The 15,232-nt window shown below is 46.1% G+C and overlaps 1 protein-coding gene across 3 annotated transcripts in view; it reads right to left on the minus strand.

The window, feature by feature from the left end:
- zmiz1a (zinc finger, MIZ-type containing 1a) overlaps positions 1-15,232 on the minus strand; it is a 113,041-nt gene that overhangs the window by 28,201 nt on the left and 69,608 nt on the right. For all 3 annotated transcript variants that reach the window (XM_080481036.1, XM_080481037.1, XM_080481035.1), the window contains 2 exons: positions 4,449-4,557; positions 1,020-1,133 (listed from right to left, as the gene is read on the minus strand). In XM_080481036.1, the coding sequence (XP_080337162.1) occupies positions 1,020-1,133; positions 4,449-4,517 (183 nt within the window). In that variant the 5' untranslated portion in view covers positions 4,518-4,557. The remainder of the gene's footprint in view (positions 1-1,019; positions 1,134-4,448; positions 4,558-15,232) is intronic.

Below are 15,232 nucleotides of genomic sequence, written 5' to 3' on the forward strand. Positions count from 1 at the left end.
GCAGTTTGTTCTCCGAGTCTGATGAAACAATTTAGCTGATGGAAACAGCCCCATGCTGAGCGGGAGCTCAGTAGTGAGTTCCATTGTGCAGCTCTTTATCAGCCTTTAAAAAAAAAAAAGCTTTTATCGTGATTTACACATTAATGAGCATTTATCTGTTTGCTCACGTGAACACTTCAGCCTGGTTCAACATCGTTTCAGTGCTTTCGGCGCCGAAACATTCAATTCTTCGCTCAGGAGACCTTCTGCACGCGCGGCTGAGAGTCAGCTCTCTGGCCCCGTGCCTGGATCGATGAGGGGAAGCGGGCGAACTGAAAGGTTCACCCACCTGTTCATGCCTGCACGTGGGTGTGTGTGTGTGTGTGTGTGTGTGTGTGTGTGTGTGTGTGTGTGTGTGTGTGTGTGTGTGTGTGTGTGTGTGTGTGTGAGAGACAGAAGCCACAAAACAGCACCGGAATACATTAATTTCAGCCACTACATGCCTAATAACACAATTACCTACTCTGCACCACGGAGTCTCAGCTCTGCTTGTTCCCTATAAATTTGCATTGAACCCTGTAGCATTGCCTGTACACCTTGCAGAAGACTACAAATCAAATCTCATTTTGTTTAGTTTTAGTCACCAAAGCACACACTGAAACTCTCAGAAATCAAAAATGCAGCCTCAGGATCTTTATATGCAGTCTCTACGGAAAAGACTCCGTAACCAAGTGATGGAAGTGTCTCACTGCGCCCGTAATCCTGACAACACCAGTGACTAAAGCAAGAGTTCAAAAAAAAAAAAAAAGCATGACCTAGATGTCACTCTAAATATGACATGAGTCTTATTTGGCTTACTCCACAGTCAAAGTTAACTCGTAATTTTCATAAAAGTAGGATAAGGCCTCAGAAATGGACACACTGGCCCATTTCTTTCCCCACCCCTTCGAGGATCCAAAATCTAATTATTGTTTTGCGCAAGTCTCCGAAAAAAAGTACCTGAAAAACTCAGAGAAAAGCCATAATTAGTGTCTGCGTACCGTCAGGCATCCCATGAGACTCTGCTCGAAAGGTCGCTGGAAGGCCCGGGGATCTCCACACCAGTCGAGCAGCTCGGTGGCCGCCGAGTGGAAGTTGGCCGGGTTCTGTAAGTGCTGTGCAAACAGACAGAGAGCGCCATTAGAAACAATGGGAAATAATGAGTGTTATTTTTTTCCCCTTCACATTAAGAACAAATTGGAAAAACACTGAAACCAAATAGTTTCTCAGCTTCGCGTTCTCACTCCAAACTGCCTCGATTTAATGTCTTGTGTTTCTGCGCAACCCTGTGAGGACCTAGACTCTTTCCAATATACGCCCACTCAGGGCTCCGCTGCATTGTGGGAAGAAGATCACACCCATATCAACAATGATGCCAGTGTTTCTTGTTAATCTCTCTTGGCAACACCCATCCCTCGCCCCTATGACCCACACGGCAACCAAAATCTTTTCCTCCAGTCCTCCTTTTCCCTCTTTTCCCCTCATTCATTGCCTGTTTTCAGAGTGTAACGGAGCCTCGGCACCAGAAGTCCACTGGCTGACTTGGCTGCGCACAAAGAAAACAACCTTGGTCCTGGCAGCTATGTGTGCAGACTCAATACAAGCCGTTGGTGGGTTGTCTAATCTCTTTCAGTGTCTGTCTGTCTCTCTCGCTTGTTCACTGAGGCCTGAAACAGTTGAGTCTTTTCTTCCCAGTGTCTGAAGGCTACCGAGGCTGGCAGGACACAATAAGCGGTTTTAAAATTGGGCTCCCTTTCTTCATGGCTCAGGAGGTTAATAGCTCTGAAATGGCGCAGAGCTGCAGCTTGTTCAGTCGGCGAGATTGAGCCCACTTGAAAGCATTTATTATTCTCATCTAGAGCTAAAGCGTCTTGTTTTGTGTGTTCTTGCGGAGAAGGTAGAACTATTGTCTTAAGGGGGCAGCAGAGGTGAGTGTTTTTCAAAGCACAGCTTTTTGGCGCCGTGTGACAAAGGAGGCTCTCGGTTGCGAGCGCAGTGTGTCGGCCCGGGTACTCGCCCACAGAGAAAACCTCGGAGAGCTCCTAATGATATCATGGGCTTCGAGAGCGGCCTTGAATGACTCATCTTTTGTGATGGGAAGATTAACCATTATGGAGTTAGTTGTGGACTCTCACCGGGGTTTGACTGATGATGAAGAAAGAGCAGAGCGAGACAGTGAGGGATGCTCTTGTTGAGTGAGAGGGAGGAGAGGAGCCTGTGCTAGATGAGTGATATAATCTGGCATTATTGCTGCTTGATGGGAGGCGTATCAGCCTCCAGCACAAGAGGAATCAGAACTGGCACAGCAGGGGCTGTCTGTCTAGATCTGAACTCACAGCTCCTCCTGCTGCTGCGTTCGCCACCGACTCTGGCTGACAACCTCGACTCTGGTATGAGGAGGAGGACAGCAGAGTGAAATAGCTCTGCTGAATTTAGGGAGGAGGAGGAGGAGGAAGAGGAGGAGGAGGACGGGGCCTGAGCTGTTCTTGTTGTTGTTGCTGTTCAGGGTTGGATAAGGACAAGAACGAAGAGGTGGGGGCAGTGGAGACTGAGCAGCAGCAGCAGCAGCAGTGGCACCCGTGATGAGGTTTCAGCACACAAAGAGCCAGACGTTTGACAGATTGTCCTCTGTGAGATGACGGACTGACAAACCCCTTTCCAGGCCAGCCAAGGATCAGGCTGTTCAGTGCCTACCTGGCTGTGTGAAAAACAGCAAAACACCTGGCTCTGTGCCAGCGGCTTTCCCCAAACCAAAACAACACCCTGCTGGCAGGGGCCGCCACAAGCTCAGAGCTCACCGAATAACTCAGTCCCTTTGAAGTCTGCTTTACTACCAGCTCCATTACAGAAAGAACTGAGGAGTAAATAAACCAAGCTACAATTAAGGCATTTATTAAGCTAGATGTGTTAAATCCGCCTATTTAGCGCTTATCAGTGAGGAGAGTAAGTGAGAGGGCTTTTGTAAAAAAAGAGCTGTGTCAATTACAGCTAATTTTGCTTGTACGGAAAAAAGCTGACAGCGGAGGAAGAAAGGAGGGTTTTTTTCTGAGATTTTGACTTCGACACGCAGTGGCCACATGCAATCAAAGTGAACGAGCTGAGGCAATCAGTCCACTCAGACAGAGGGTATTATAGTGCATATGCAGGAGTTTAAAGTGGGAGCGAGGGGGATGGCGGTGGGGGGGGGGTTTCAACAGCAGGCAAAGTGAAGGAGTGATGTGTCACATCGTAATCACAAGCTGAATGGCTTATCATTCACGGATTCACTCTAAGGCATGGTGTCGTATGAATGTAGGGAGATATAAAGGATCACACCCACGTAGCACAAACAAATATGCCTACAGCTTACCAACCAGTCTATGAGTTCCTGCAGACTATTAATCACACGCAGAGGCGGATGCCCTGGGTTATGTCTGCCTGTCTGTCTGTCTGTATGCGAGAAGTCTCCTAAAAACTGAGTCAAGGAAGCATTTAGGCAAACCACAACAAGGGTCCGCATACGTCAAGAGTCAGGAACGTGATGTAAGGAAACACGGCACCAGTCGAGGAGGAGGAGGAGGAGGAGGAGGAGGAGGAGGAGGGGGGGAGCCAGAGAGAAAGAGAAGTCTGATACGTTGCTGCTGTCTTTGAAGTCTACTCTTGTGTTCTTTGCCAGATTCTCTCTCTCTCTCTCTCTCTCTCTCTCTCTCTCTCTCTCTCTCTCTCTCTCTCTCTCTCTCTCTCTCTCTCTCTCTCTCTCTCTCTCTCTCTCTCTCTCTCTCTCTCTCTCTCTCTCTCTCTCTCTCTCTCTCTCTCTCTCTCTCTCTCTCTCTCTCTCTCTCTCTCTCTCTCTCTCTCTCTCTCTCTCTCTCTCTCTCTCTCTCTCTCTCTCCCCCTCCCTCCCTCCCTCCCTCCCTCCCTCCCTGGAACTAATGGTCAGAAAAACTGATGCCCTTATAAGGTGCTTAGGCAAGAAAGTAATGCAAGAAAGGCACAGAGATTCTTCCGTGTTTGCCACAAGATTCCATGTTTACGTAGTATAATTTAATAGTGCAGGAAAACGGGTCCTGGATGTTGGTTAGAATGCACAGAAAACAAAACATTTTATATGATTATTGTCAATTAAGTTATAATTGTCAATGATCTTTGGAAATTCAGGTTTAAAAAGTACTCATGTACATATGAATACATCTGAGTAACTTATAAATGAACAGAAGAATAGAAGATTTATGTACGAAAACTTATTTCTTATCTGTTCCTATTCTGTTACACACTGATAATAAATACTATTTCATCGTCATTTTATTTTCACTGCAGACTTGGCGGGTTTTTACACCTTTCCTGCTGCTATTTTCTGAAGAATAAAGTGCAATGTTTTCTCAGATGTTGTTACTGCTATGGGGGGGGATCAAATCAAGGCACTAATAGTTTCCATCACTTTTTATACACACCTGTTTGATGCACTGTAGCCTGTCATTGGTCTGCTGGATGTGCCGGTCCATCGATGGTAACGTGTTCATCTTGATGTTTCTACCGGGACTCCATTAAAAGTTTTTGACTCTGTAAAAAGAGAGAGGGAGGAGAAGTACATCTGTTACAACTGTCAGGTTCCCTCCATGTGTGCAGATTGTTGCTCGTAAAGTTCAAACGGCATTTTAGCAGCCTGACGAATGGTAAAATGGAGAAGCCAGGTTGTTTATACACTGACTCACTGAGGAGCTTGATCTGCTTCAAAACACATATTCTTGGCAAAAGCGTAGAACCGAGATATTCCACCATTAACGACAAACAGAAACATGATGAAACCGAAAGAAAACTTGCTGCTTTATGCTCCGAAACGGGAGCGAAATCGCGCTCGCCGCAGCTGAGAAAGGACAGCAGTTATCTTCACTACGAGAGGCACACCTCGCAGTCAAGGTTATCAGTGCAGCATACACAGCTAATTTATGCCGACATCTAACACAAGATAAGGTTCAGCCACATAGTATCTCTTTCTCGCTGTGTTTATTTAGTTCAGATCCACTGGTGAGCAGCAGCAGCAGCGAGACAGAGAAGTTTCATCTGCACGCTCACGCGACTCCCACCATTCCGGAGAAACGGGCTGAGTCTGGATTAATAGGTGTCGTGCTGGTTCGCCGGCGAGGCCTCCATCCCCTCACCATCCCTCTGTGTTTATCTCCATCAGTGTTGGTCCGCCCCACATTCCTCCGCACAAAAGGACAACTGAGAAACCACAGGTGGGGGGGGTGGATGGGCTCTAGAAAGCTGCTCAGTACTGATAAAGGGTCCCCCAAGATCCCCCACTGTGAGAAACAGAGCGAACTGAACCAATGCCATGGAAGCGCAGCGCTCAGCCAGGGAGTTTTTTCCTGTGTAGCGCTCAGTCTGCTGTGCTTATCTTAGAAAGAGTATTGCAAATATGCACACTCTTTTTTTCATCTTTCTCCCTAACACACACACATTTAAAAGCATGTAAACACAAAAGCCTGAATACTTCACTTTGATTAAGCATAAAGGTAAAACTTCAAAGGACCACTTTGCGAATAAGACTGTATTACTAATCCTCTGAGTTTAAGCATTGCCAGAGCGGAATTACCTGGAGTGCACTTACAAAGTCTTAAACATCAGCGAGCATGCTGCTCGCATGAGTGAGGGAGCAAACTCGGGAGCAAATGTGGTCAAAAGCTGGAGCCTGCCAGGCTGTACGCAGCGCTCGCTGAGCTGTCCGCGAAAAAACTCCCCGCTGAAAGGCTCTGTTTGTATACAGCCGGGCACAGAGCATCTCTGACGGTGCATGACAGGACCACAACGCTGGGTGGCCTAATTCTGCTGCGCTGCTCTGCCTCCCAGCGTCCAGCAGATGTCTCCCTCTCCTGCTGCTATTCCAGCATGTTTCCTTCACACTCCACCTGGACTGTGCAGTCCAGAGAGGGCTCCTTTAAGCCCTGACAAGTGCTACAAATCCCCTCCCCGCTCCTCCTTCCGCAGCCAGGCAGCTCCACAGACCTGCTAACAGGCCACGCTCCGGCCCCGGCGCTTGGCCGGCTGACCTTGTGGCTATTGATGAACTGTCTCTGCTCCAGCTTCCTTTCTGGCTGTCCCACAAGCTGGAGGGTTGAAAGTCAAGGAGGAGGGGGTGTTGCGGTTGGAACAGCAGCATCTTTCACCGCTCCCTTCTCCCTCCCGTCCTTCCTTCTGTTGTACCCTCAACACGGTCCAACACACACAAACACACGGCCCTCCTCCTCCCACAAACACGCAGCGCTTTTGTTATTCGGTGGCAAGACGAGCCCCCGGGTACTGAAAAAAGAAAGCGACTGAGGTGGAAATGCAGCTCGTCGGTCAGGCGGCGTTCAGTCAGTGGTGCTGTAACTGCGATAAGAAGTCAATCCAGCCGATTGACTGACTGACTGACTGACTGACTGGGCTGACAGACTCCTGTTGCTCACCACATCCTCACCCCCTTCACATTTACTGTCAAAATAAAAGATTGCAGGTGTACGATTTGTGTGGCAGCAAATGTTAAAAAAAATAAAAAAATAAAACATTAAGACTTTTCAGGTTTGTTGGTGTGTGCACCAAGCAACAGGCCGGTGTAATCTTTATTGTCTCTGTAATGTCTTAATCAGCTACAAACAGCACTGCTTAGCAGAGGTGCAAATACAAAGGATTACACATCCAATTATGATGTGCATGATACAAGCTCCCCATTAAACAGCAGTGGGAGGACGCTGCTATGAATCAGAGCAGAGCAACAAACCACAAGTAATATTAACTGTCAAACAAGGCTCTCTGTCTCGCAAACACACTTTTCTGTTTCTCCCTCCCTCTCCTTTCTTGAGCAAAACAAGCTGGGGGAAGCCGGGCAAGAAATAAGCACTCTGAAACAAAAACGCAGCGATATGAAAAGCAGCGAAGTATGGCAGAGACAGGGCAAGAAGAGCCCGGCTCAATGGGGGAAAAATGTGTTGAAATTATCTCTTCATTATCGGCACACACACACAAACACCATTACGCACACACACTCGGAAAACGATAACTCATAGCACGAGTGATTTCTCATTTCAAGCAAATGACTACCACCTTTGTCAAGTGCGGGTTGCTTTGTGTGATCAGTCGGTGGGGGCTACATGGAGGCGGCTACAAAACAGCTCATATTACACTCCAATTGAGATGGAACGGTTTGAAAATTTCATTATACGATTTTTCTTTTTGTAGCAATCAGGCACAAAGATTATTAAAGTGGAATTTTATCTAATAAACACAGAGCAAGAACAATGAAATACAAATGGTTGTGCTAACTGAAATTACACGCATCGTACATAAATAACAAGATAAAGCCCCAAAAAAAGTAGGATGTGTAGAAGGTGGATGAAATGAAACATTTCAAAAAAAAAAAAAAACCTTAATACTCGCCCTCCACTGTCCTTGAACACCTCTCAAGTGGACCCACAGGGGATCATTGCTGCTGTAACATGTTGTGAAAACACAACAAAAACCTCTCAACCATGTATTTCAGGAGAAATAGAAATGGAAGGAGTATACAGTGACAAACTTAGCAAACTTAGGCCCCGCGATAACACTTCAAGTGCATTGTTTTGCCTTTTCAATTTAGAAAACTTTTAAACGATGTCTCTTTTCATAGAAACTGTGAAAACCATGTCGTTAGACGTGTCACTCTGAAGGCCGCCATTGTTGAAAAACTATTTACTGCAGCTGTTTCAGAAAAGCTGAGTTTCTCCCTGTTTACACAGAGAAGGAGTGGGAGCATTTTCGAAAAGTTCCATCTTGAGAGCCGCTTTCAAAACGTGTCGTGTAAATGGACCCAAAACACAGTGAAAGTTGACTATTTTCGCCTGAAAACCTTTTGTCATGTAAACAGAGCCTTAGCCACCTCTAGTCATTGTAACAGTCACACAACATCCTGCCACTAAAACGACTTTGCAATAAGATTTCAGGATAATTTTATTTTCATGAGCTATCAAATTTGGAGGGAAAAAAAAGCATGAAGCACATGTGTGAAACTTGTTGAAGAGACAGCCGAAAAAGAGCCAGAGGATATTGTTGAGATCACACAAGACGAACTGCAGGTTGACTTGATGGCCTTCGCGTCTATCACTTTTAGGAATTTGTGGGGACTGAACATGTCATGAATTATACATCATTCTTGTGTCATTATAAACTGTGTGATCCTACAGTGTGGCGACGAAGAGTCATGTAAAGTGTGGAGGTCGGCGCTGAACAATATAAGAGAGTGATCGTGTGAGACTTGACCGGAGTTCATCTTCATTAATGAAAGGGAGAAGGACGAGCACTGGTGCTCCCTGCACACAGCAGGAGGCCTTTTCCCCTCCTCATCATCTTCGCTTATGTGGTCGCCACAGATTTCTTCTTTCTCTCGTCACTATGTGCTTTTTGCTCTGCTTTTCTATAGCCCTCAGACATCATTAGAGCCACCCAGCATGCCTTACACCACCTTCCATTTTCCTTTCTATCATTTTCTCCTCTCCGTCCCTCATATCTCAACCCTCCTGCCACTCTTCTTCCCTCCCCGTCTCTCTCTTGCTTTCTCTCTCTTGTGTCCTTCCCTCCTCCTCTTCCTCCTCCTCCTCCTCCTCCTCCTCCTCCTCCTTCCTGGGGCCCCGTGTGGGAGCTGCCGTAACAGGAGGTGGAATGGATTCATTTGCTGTAATGTGGTTTAGGCTGCAGCGTGGCACGGCACAGAGCGACACTTTATCCCAGTGCACGGAGCTTCTCTCGCCCCCCCCCCCCCCCTCCTCCTGTCTGCAGTTCATGTGTTTTCAAACAGACCAATCAACACCACTCAGCTGTGCTGGCCTCTCTCTCCCTCCCACAATCTCTGCTCTCAGTATGTCAGTAAAAAGCCACCAGCCTACACCCCCCGCAACCCCTTCACTTTTTTTCCTCTTCTGTCCTTAGCTACTGTAACTTGTTTTGCTTATTGGACAAACCTACTACTATCATCCCATCTTTGTCTCACTGCCTTGTTTCTTTCTATTCTGTAGAATCACTGTTAATCCTCTCCTCTTCCCTTCTCAGTCAGGCCAACTATTAATCACACCGCTCCCTCTGGGCTTTTTTAAAGCTCGACCCTCCACACGCCGTCGTAGGCGCTAACCTCTATAAAAATGTGAAATGACTCGTCCCCCAGGGGTGGAAAAAAATAAACTCTAAATGTTTGTTTATCATATGTTTTAATGTGACAACCACAGGAGCAGCGAGCAGCTATGCGACACCCAACACTGCAATGCAAACAGCTGTGATGTGGGGACATGTGAGCCACTCTGTTGCCATCTATAAATATGGCGCGTCTGTCGTGGAGTATTGGAGGTATGCGCCATCAGATACTCCAGGGAACAGCCGATTATTTCGCCACTTGAAGAGGGATCAAAAAAATTAAATAAAGACGGGCACCATCAAGTGAGCGGCCATTTTCATCCAAATTAGCAATATTGATGGTCAATACTTAGCAAACAGTTTGGGATGACAGCGGCCGTAATCGATGCTCACACTTATCTCTGTTGATTCAAGATTATTTACTTTATGACTTTGTAATCACGTAAAAAACTGTTCACAAAGCTGATCGTAGCTCCCCGTGATCTAAGGCGATTGGCTTAAAGTGAGTAATTTGTCAGCCGCACATCAGACAATATCAAATTCAGAATACCAGTCCATTTTTTATTTGAATGATCTAATCTTCAGCTTAAAATGCAGCTGATCAAAGTTATGACAAAAGTTTATAATTTGATCAAGCATAGGATAACTTAAAAAAAATTAAATAAAATGCATGCACAGCAATAATTTACAGTCACCAAATAACCTCAAGTGGTCACGCACCAACAGAGAGAACATGCAAACTCCAAGGGGCTCCAAGCCCAGTATAATTCTTGGTTGGAATGGACTAAATGGGATTTTAAAAAAAAAAAGAAGAAGGAAAAAAAAACAAAAACACTTTTTGGTATCATCTATCATGACCCATCTCTGTGCTCCTCTCTACACAATCATAAAACCATTGAGTAAAGTGAGCGCACAGCCGAACAGAGAGGTCAAAGCAGAGACTACGAGGTTATAATAACAATGCTTGTGGCAACCAGTAAGTGCAATAAAACCTTTGCCAGTCAAAAAGTCCAACACATTACCACTTTACACCTGTTTAACAAGCCGGCACACATTTTTAATTTGTTCCGTCTCTCATTCAGCTTCACTCAGAGCAGGATTGCGGCGACCCTCAAATTATTACAACCTGTTGACCCTTCCGGGTTGAGACGGACAGTCCCCGAGTTGAAAATTTGTATTGAAAGCTTTCAATTCTAACTCTCGCTAACGGCTAGTATAATAGAAATGACACTGATCCATGATGCAGAATGTTCTTTTCCTCTTCTACAGTAAATCTGAGATGATAACAAATCACATAATTTATCACTGTACAATATATTATCTCAATTCAATTTGGTGTCGGGCAAAGTGGAGATTTACTGCATGCTGCATTCTTTATGAACTTATTTGTGTGTGTGTGTGTGTGTGTGTGTGTGTGTGTGTGTGTGTGTGTGGCCAGACGTTGGTGCACACGCTCATGTTTCTTTTTATTCTCTGTATTTATTGTCTCAAGTGCATTAATAAGAAGAGCCCATCTCTCCCGCCATGAGATAGGAAATCAGGTCATCCGCGAGCAGACCGGAGCAGGAGCATCACATGATGAATGAATGAACTCCTTATTCCGCACAATGTTTCAGTTGCCGAGGACTATAAATACCAGCTGGGGAAGATTGTGTGTCCTGACTGCCACATACGATTTCCACTGTCGTGAAAAGTGAGATTCTATCACTCGTGATGCACAAGGGGACGGGGCAAGAGTGTGTGAGGGGAACACAGGACCGGAGAGTGGGGAACACTGAGCCTTTTTTTGGTGAAAGAGGGCAAATATCTCGAGAGGAGAGGAGAGGAGAGGAGAGGAGAGGAGAGGAGAGGAGATGAGAGGAGAGTGATTGACAGCACAGTCTGACAGGCTTGTGTTAAGCTAACCTTATGGGCCCGACTCCAGCAGAGCTGTTAGCTCACACACCGCCCCCCGTGGCTCTTGAATGGGTAAACTGACAAATTCCATGTCCTTCGGTTTCAGCGCGGGCAAACTGCTGACCCAAACGCAATTAAACAACACCCACCAGGGCGAGTGCGACGCGTCAATGTACGGCGGCGTATGAAATGTGCATGCGATAGCCTACATAAGGAGAGAGTGATGGAGCGTGGCGCAGGAAAGGAAAAACAGAGAGACAGGGGCAGAGAGTGAGACTTACAAAGAGTGAGTGTGATTCAATCTGCTCACTAAGCCATGAAATGGTATTGGTGTCATTAGGGAGAGCAAAAATATATCTGTGCCAGCCTGCCCTCCACTCCCCTTGTCGCTGACACTCTGAAAGAACAGCCCCTGCGAGAAGAGCAACCGAACCAACCCCGCTACACCCGGTGGAACCAAAACAACTGCGGCGCCTCCATGCATCCTGTATTTAGCCGTCTGATCTATTGATCAGACAAATCCAATCAGCCATAAGAGGTATCTCCGATTACAATGTGAATCGACACACACTGTACACAATTTGTGAAAAAACCTTAAATAGATGGCAGAAAAGACGCCTTCTTCAAAACATACAGTAATGACAACGTTAAAGTGTGAATGCTGCCATTTCAAGACTGTTGAGCGTCAATAAATACCCTAAAGAAACGGGTCTGAACATTTTACTTAGTGGTTTTAGGATTAAAACTGGCTGACTTTGGGAAGCGGCATTCAATAAGATGTAAGTTACCAAAACATCAAAAAAAAAAGTACAGCGATCATCCTTCCTCCCGGTCTACAGTTGAGCACAGCCTGGAGTTGGTACGGAATGAAGGACTCGTTCAAGGACACTTGAACAAGGCTGATGTTTACCAGTACATGCACCGGGTCCTCTGATATAAGAGCGGTCGGTGAACCGGCGGTGCAACAAACTATAAACAAATCACATTTCCAAGCTGTGCACACTCTGATGAAATCCTTTTTGACGGAAGATTTTTTTTTTTTTCTTTTTTTTTAACAAAAACTGCTAGATAACCTCAGAGAGAGCAAGACCTTTTCTACACGGGGTAGATGGAAGAACGATGCACTCATTCATCTTGCTCTGCAAGTGTTTGTTCACCACTGTGCGAGACTGAGAGCGTGAGAGGCGAAGAGCACAAAACATCTGCTCGCTGTGGAAATGAAACAGCCTAATGGCGTACACAGAGCACCAGACTTTCATTCACTGAGGGGACAATCCACACAGGTATTATTTTGCACAGCGAGCACACACACACACACACACACACACACACACACACACACACACACACACACACACACACACACACACACACACACACACACACACACACACACACACACACACACACACACACACACACAAAAAGCAGAACTGAAAGGCTAATGTGTTTCACTGCAGCTTTTACAAAACACACTTTAGTGTTACAAAGCACCCCACTAGTGTGTGTGTGTGTGTGTGTGTGTGTGTGTGTGTGTGTGTGTGTGTGTGTGTGTGTGTGTGTTTGATCTGAAGTCCATCAATCAGCTTATCATTACACATGTATGTGCTTTTAACATGTTGCAGTGAAGTCCGCCATAGCAGGCAGGCAGAGAAAAACACACTCTCCACCATCAAGAGGCCCTAATGCCTGCAAATGCGCACTCGTTTTACATATGATGTCTTTCTAATGTGGCTCTACTCAGGAGGCTTGAGGTATGCGGGAGGAGCGCAGGAGACAGACAAATAGACGAGAAGACCGACAGAGACAGGAAAAACACTGGCACGACATATTAGATGTAGTCGGAGGTTTGGGTGAGACAAGCAGGGGGAGATAGGGGAAATGGTTGCAGAGCAGGGGCGAGAGAGAGAGAGAGAGAGAGAGAGAGAGAGAGAGAGAGAGAGAGAGAGAGAGAGGAGAGAGAGAGAGAGAGAGAGAGAGAGAGAGAGAGAGAGAGAGAGAGAGAGAGAGAGAGATGGCGAGAGGTCATCCCTGGGTAATTTGTTTTGGTCCTCTCAGAGCGCAGACACACAGGGAGCAGGTAAACCAATTACAGTGTGACATGAATCACTAAGACCTACAGGCGGCCGCGCAGCTGGTCGGACAGCCAGCCAGCAAGCAGTCAAACAGTCGACAGAGTGCACGTCGTCCCTTTCCCTAAGTGCTGGTCAATCACAAGCCACAAGCCCCCCGACTCCACCCACCCACCCACCCACCCACCGGGATTGCACATCTGGAGAGAACAGATGAGGAAAAGAAAACAAACATGATTTTTTTTCCTGTGCAGCGTGACATCCTGGGACAGGCGTTCTAACGCTTCATCTTCAATGAGTTTGAAAGTTCTTCTACAGGAATTTGGAGGATTTTAACCCGAACCCTGACTCAACTGCAGACCAATTCTTTTCCAGAGTTAATCGGAATCAAGATCGATTGACACTGTAATTATTTCAGAACCAGTGCGCACAGGCCAGAAGTCAGAAGCACAAAAAAAAAAAAATAAAGAAATAACTGTTGACCACAATAACAAAGTAAAGTACTCATCATTTAAACCACAAAAAGGAAAAAAAAAAAAGATCTGGTTACAGCTAATAAGAAAGAAGGGGCAAGACAAAGAGCACTGCTGGAGCAATTAGATGTGTAAATGTCATAGAAAAAGCATAATACTATGTTTTCTAGAGCCGACGTGGAAAACGACCTAATGCATTTTGAAGGCTCGTCTTTTTTGTACGCTCTACCAGTGTTTGACTTCACTGTGGTGTTTCAACAAATCAGCTCCAGCTGCTGCTTTTTGTTGTGCTTTGTTGCCTCGATCGGTTCAAATAAGGTAAGCGAAAAGGAAAAAAAAACAAACGAGTATATATATATATATATTGAACAGGTGTTTTGTTTTATTTCCATAACAAGCAGACAAGTCAAGCCAGTGATAATAACAGGCTGTTAATTAGGAGTCTGACTTTATTGCAGTTTAATAGTATGTAATGCGTTACAGATAAGTGGTGCAGCAGTAATGGGAAAAAATAGAAAGAAAAAAAAAATATAGCTATGATGGCTTTATCTGTGATAAATTCATCTAATCTGACAAGGTTTTGGTTTCTTGCTTTCCTCCCACTTTTCAAACCACAAACAATAATGAGAATGATACGGCGCCGCTGAAGAGGCACATAGTTGGATGTCAAATCCTAATGGATGTTAAAGTCAAGCCAAATACTCCAGGGTGAAGTATTTACACGACAAAGACTTAAGCAATTACTTTAATTTCCTTAATCGCCCGACGGCTGCCAAAGCGATGCTGTGTCGGGCCTCAGTCATATCATCGCCACCGGCGATACAACAGAGAGGCAAGAAACGTGTTAAATAAACAATCGTGTAGGTCCCTTTCTCTGTGGCACTGTCCCTAATCCTCCAGCTGATGTTAAACTGACAGGAACATCACGAAAATCCACGCAGCACGAGGAACAGAATGGAGTTGACAAGGAGGGGGATTGGACTGGATTAGATATCGTCTTGGCACTTGGTTTTTATTTGAGGTGGCCTCGGTGCACGTTGTAGATCCAGAAGGGGGGGTAAATATTTGATGAAGGGCGTTGGTGTTGGGCTTTGCCGCTGCCAGGGGCTGTTCTGAGGGAGCAGCTAATAAAGACAGCAGCGGCGGGCAGGTTGTCGATGACTGCCGGGGGCGCTCGGCAGCAGCAGACGTGGCTGGAGAATGCTGCGGAGCCTGACGACCCCTCCAACCGCCGCCACCGCCGCCGCCACCCCCACCCCCACCCCCGCCTTCGACCAGTTTACCAAAGCAGGCCGGACTTGTGACGTTGGCTCAGCGGGTGAAGATGGCTCTTTCCTTTAACTGTGCATCAGTATGCTCTCCCAGGCAGCCGCGCTCAATGGCACGCACTGATGGGGCTGCAGCATGGAGACACAGTTGGAGGAGATTTTCTATGATGTTAAATCTCCCATCTTGCAGCCCACTTGAAATTAATAAGGGCCTCTGAGCTGCTCTCTGAGAGCCACTAACTGGACATTTGCACTGTCTGGCTCCAGTGGAACAAGAACTCCCTGCTTCCTGTCACAAACCCTCTTTTTTTTTTTTTTTTTCTTGTTTCCCCTCCATCACACCAACTGCTCTCTTTTTTCTCACTCCATTTCTTTCCCTCCATCTCTA

The sequence above is a fragment of the Lipophrys pholis genome (assembly GCF_963383615.2).
Source record: "Lipophrys pholis genome assembly, chromosome: 15".
Classification (NCBI taxonomy): domain Eukaryota; kingdom Metazoa; phylum Chordata; class Actinopteri; order Blenniiformes; family Blenniidae; genus Lipophrys; species Lipophrys pholis.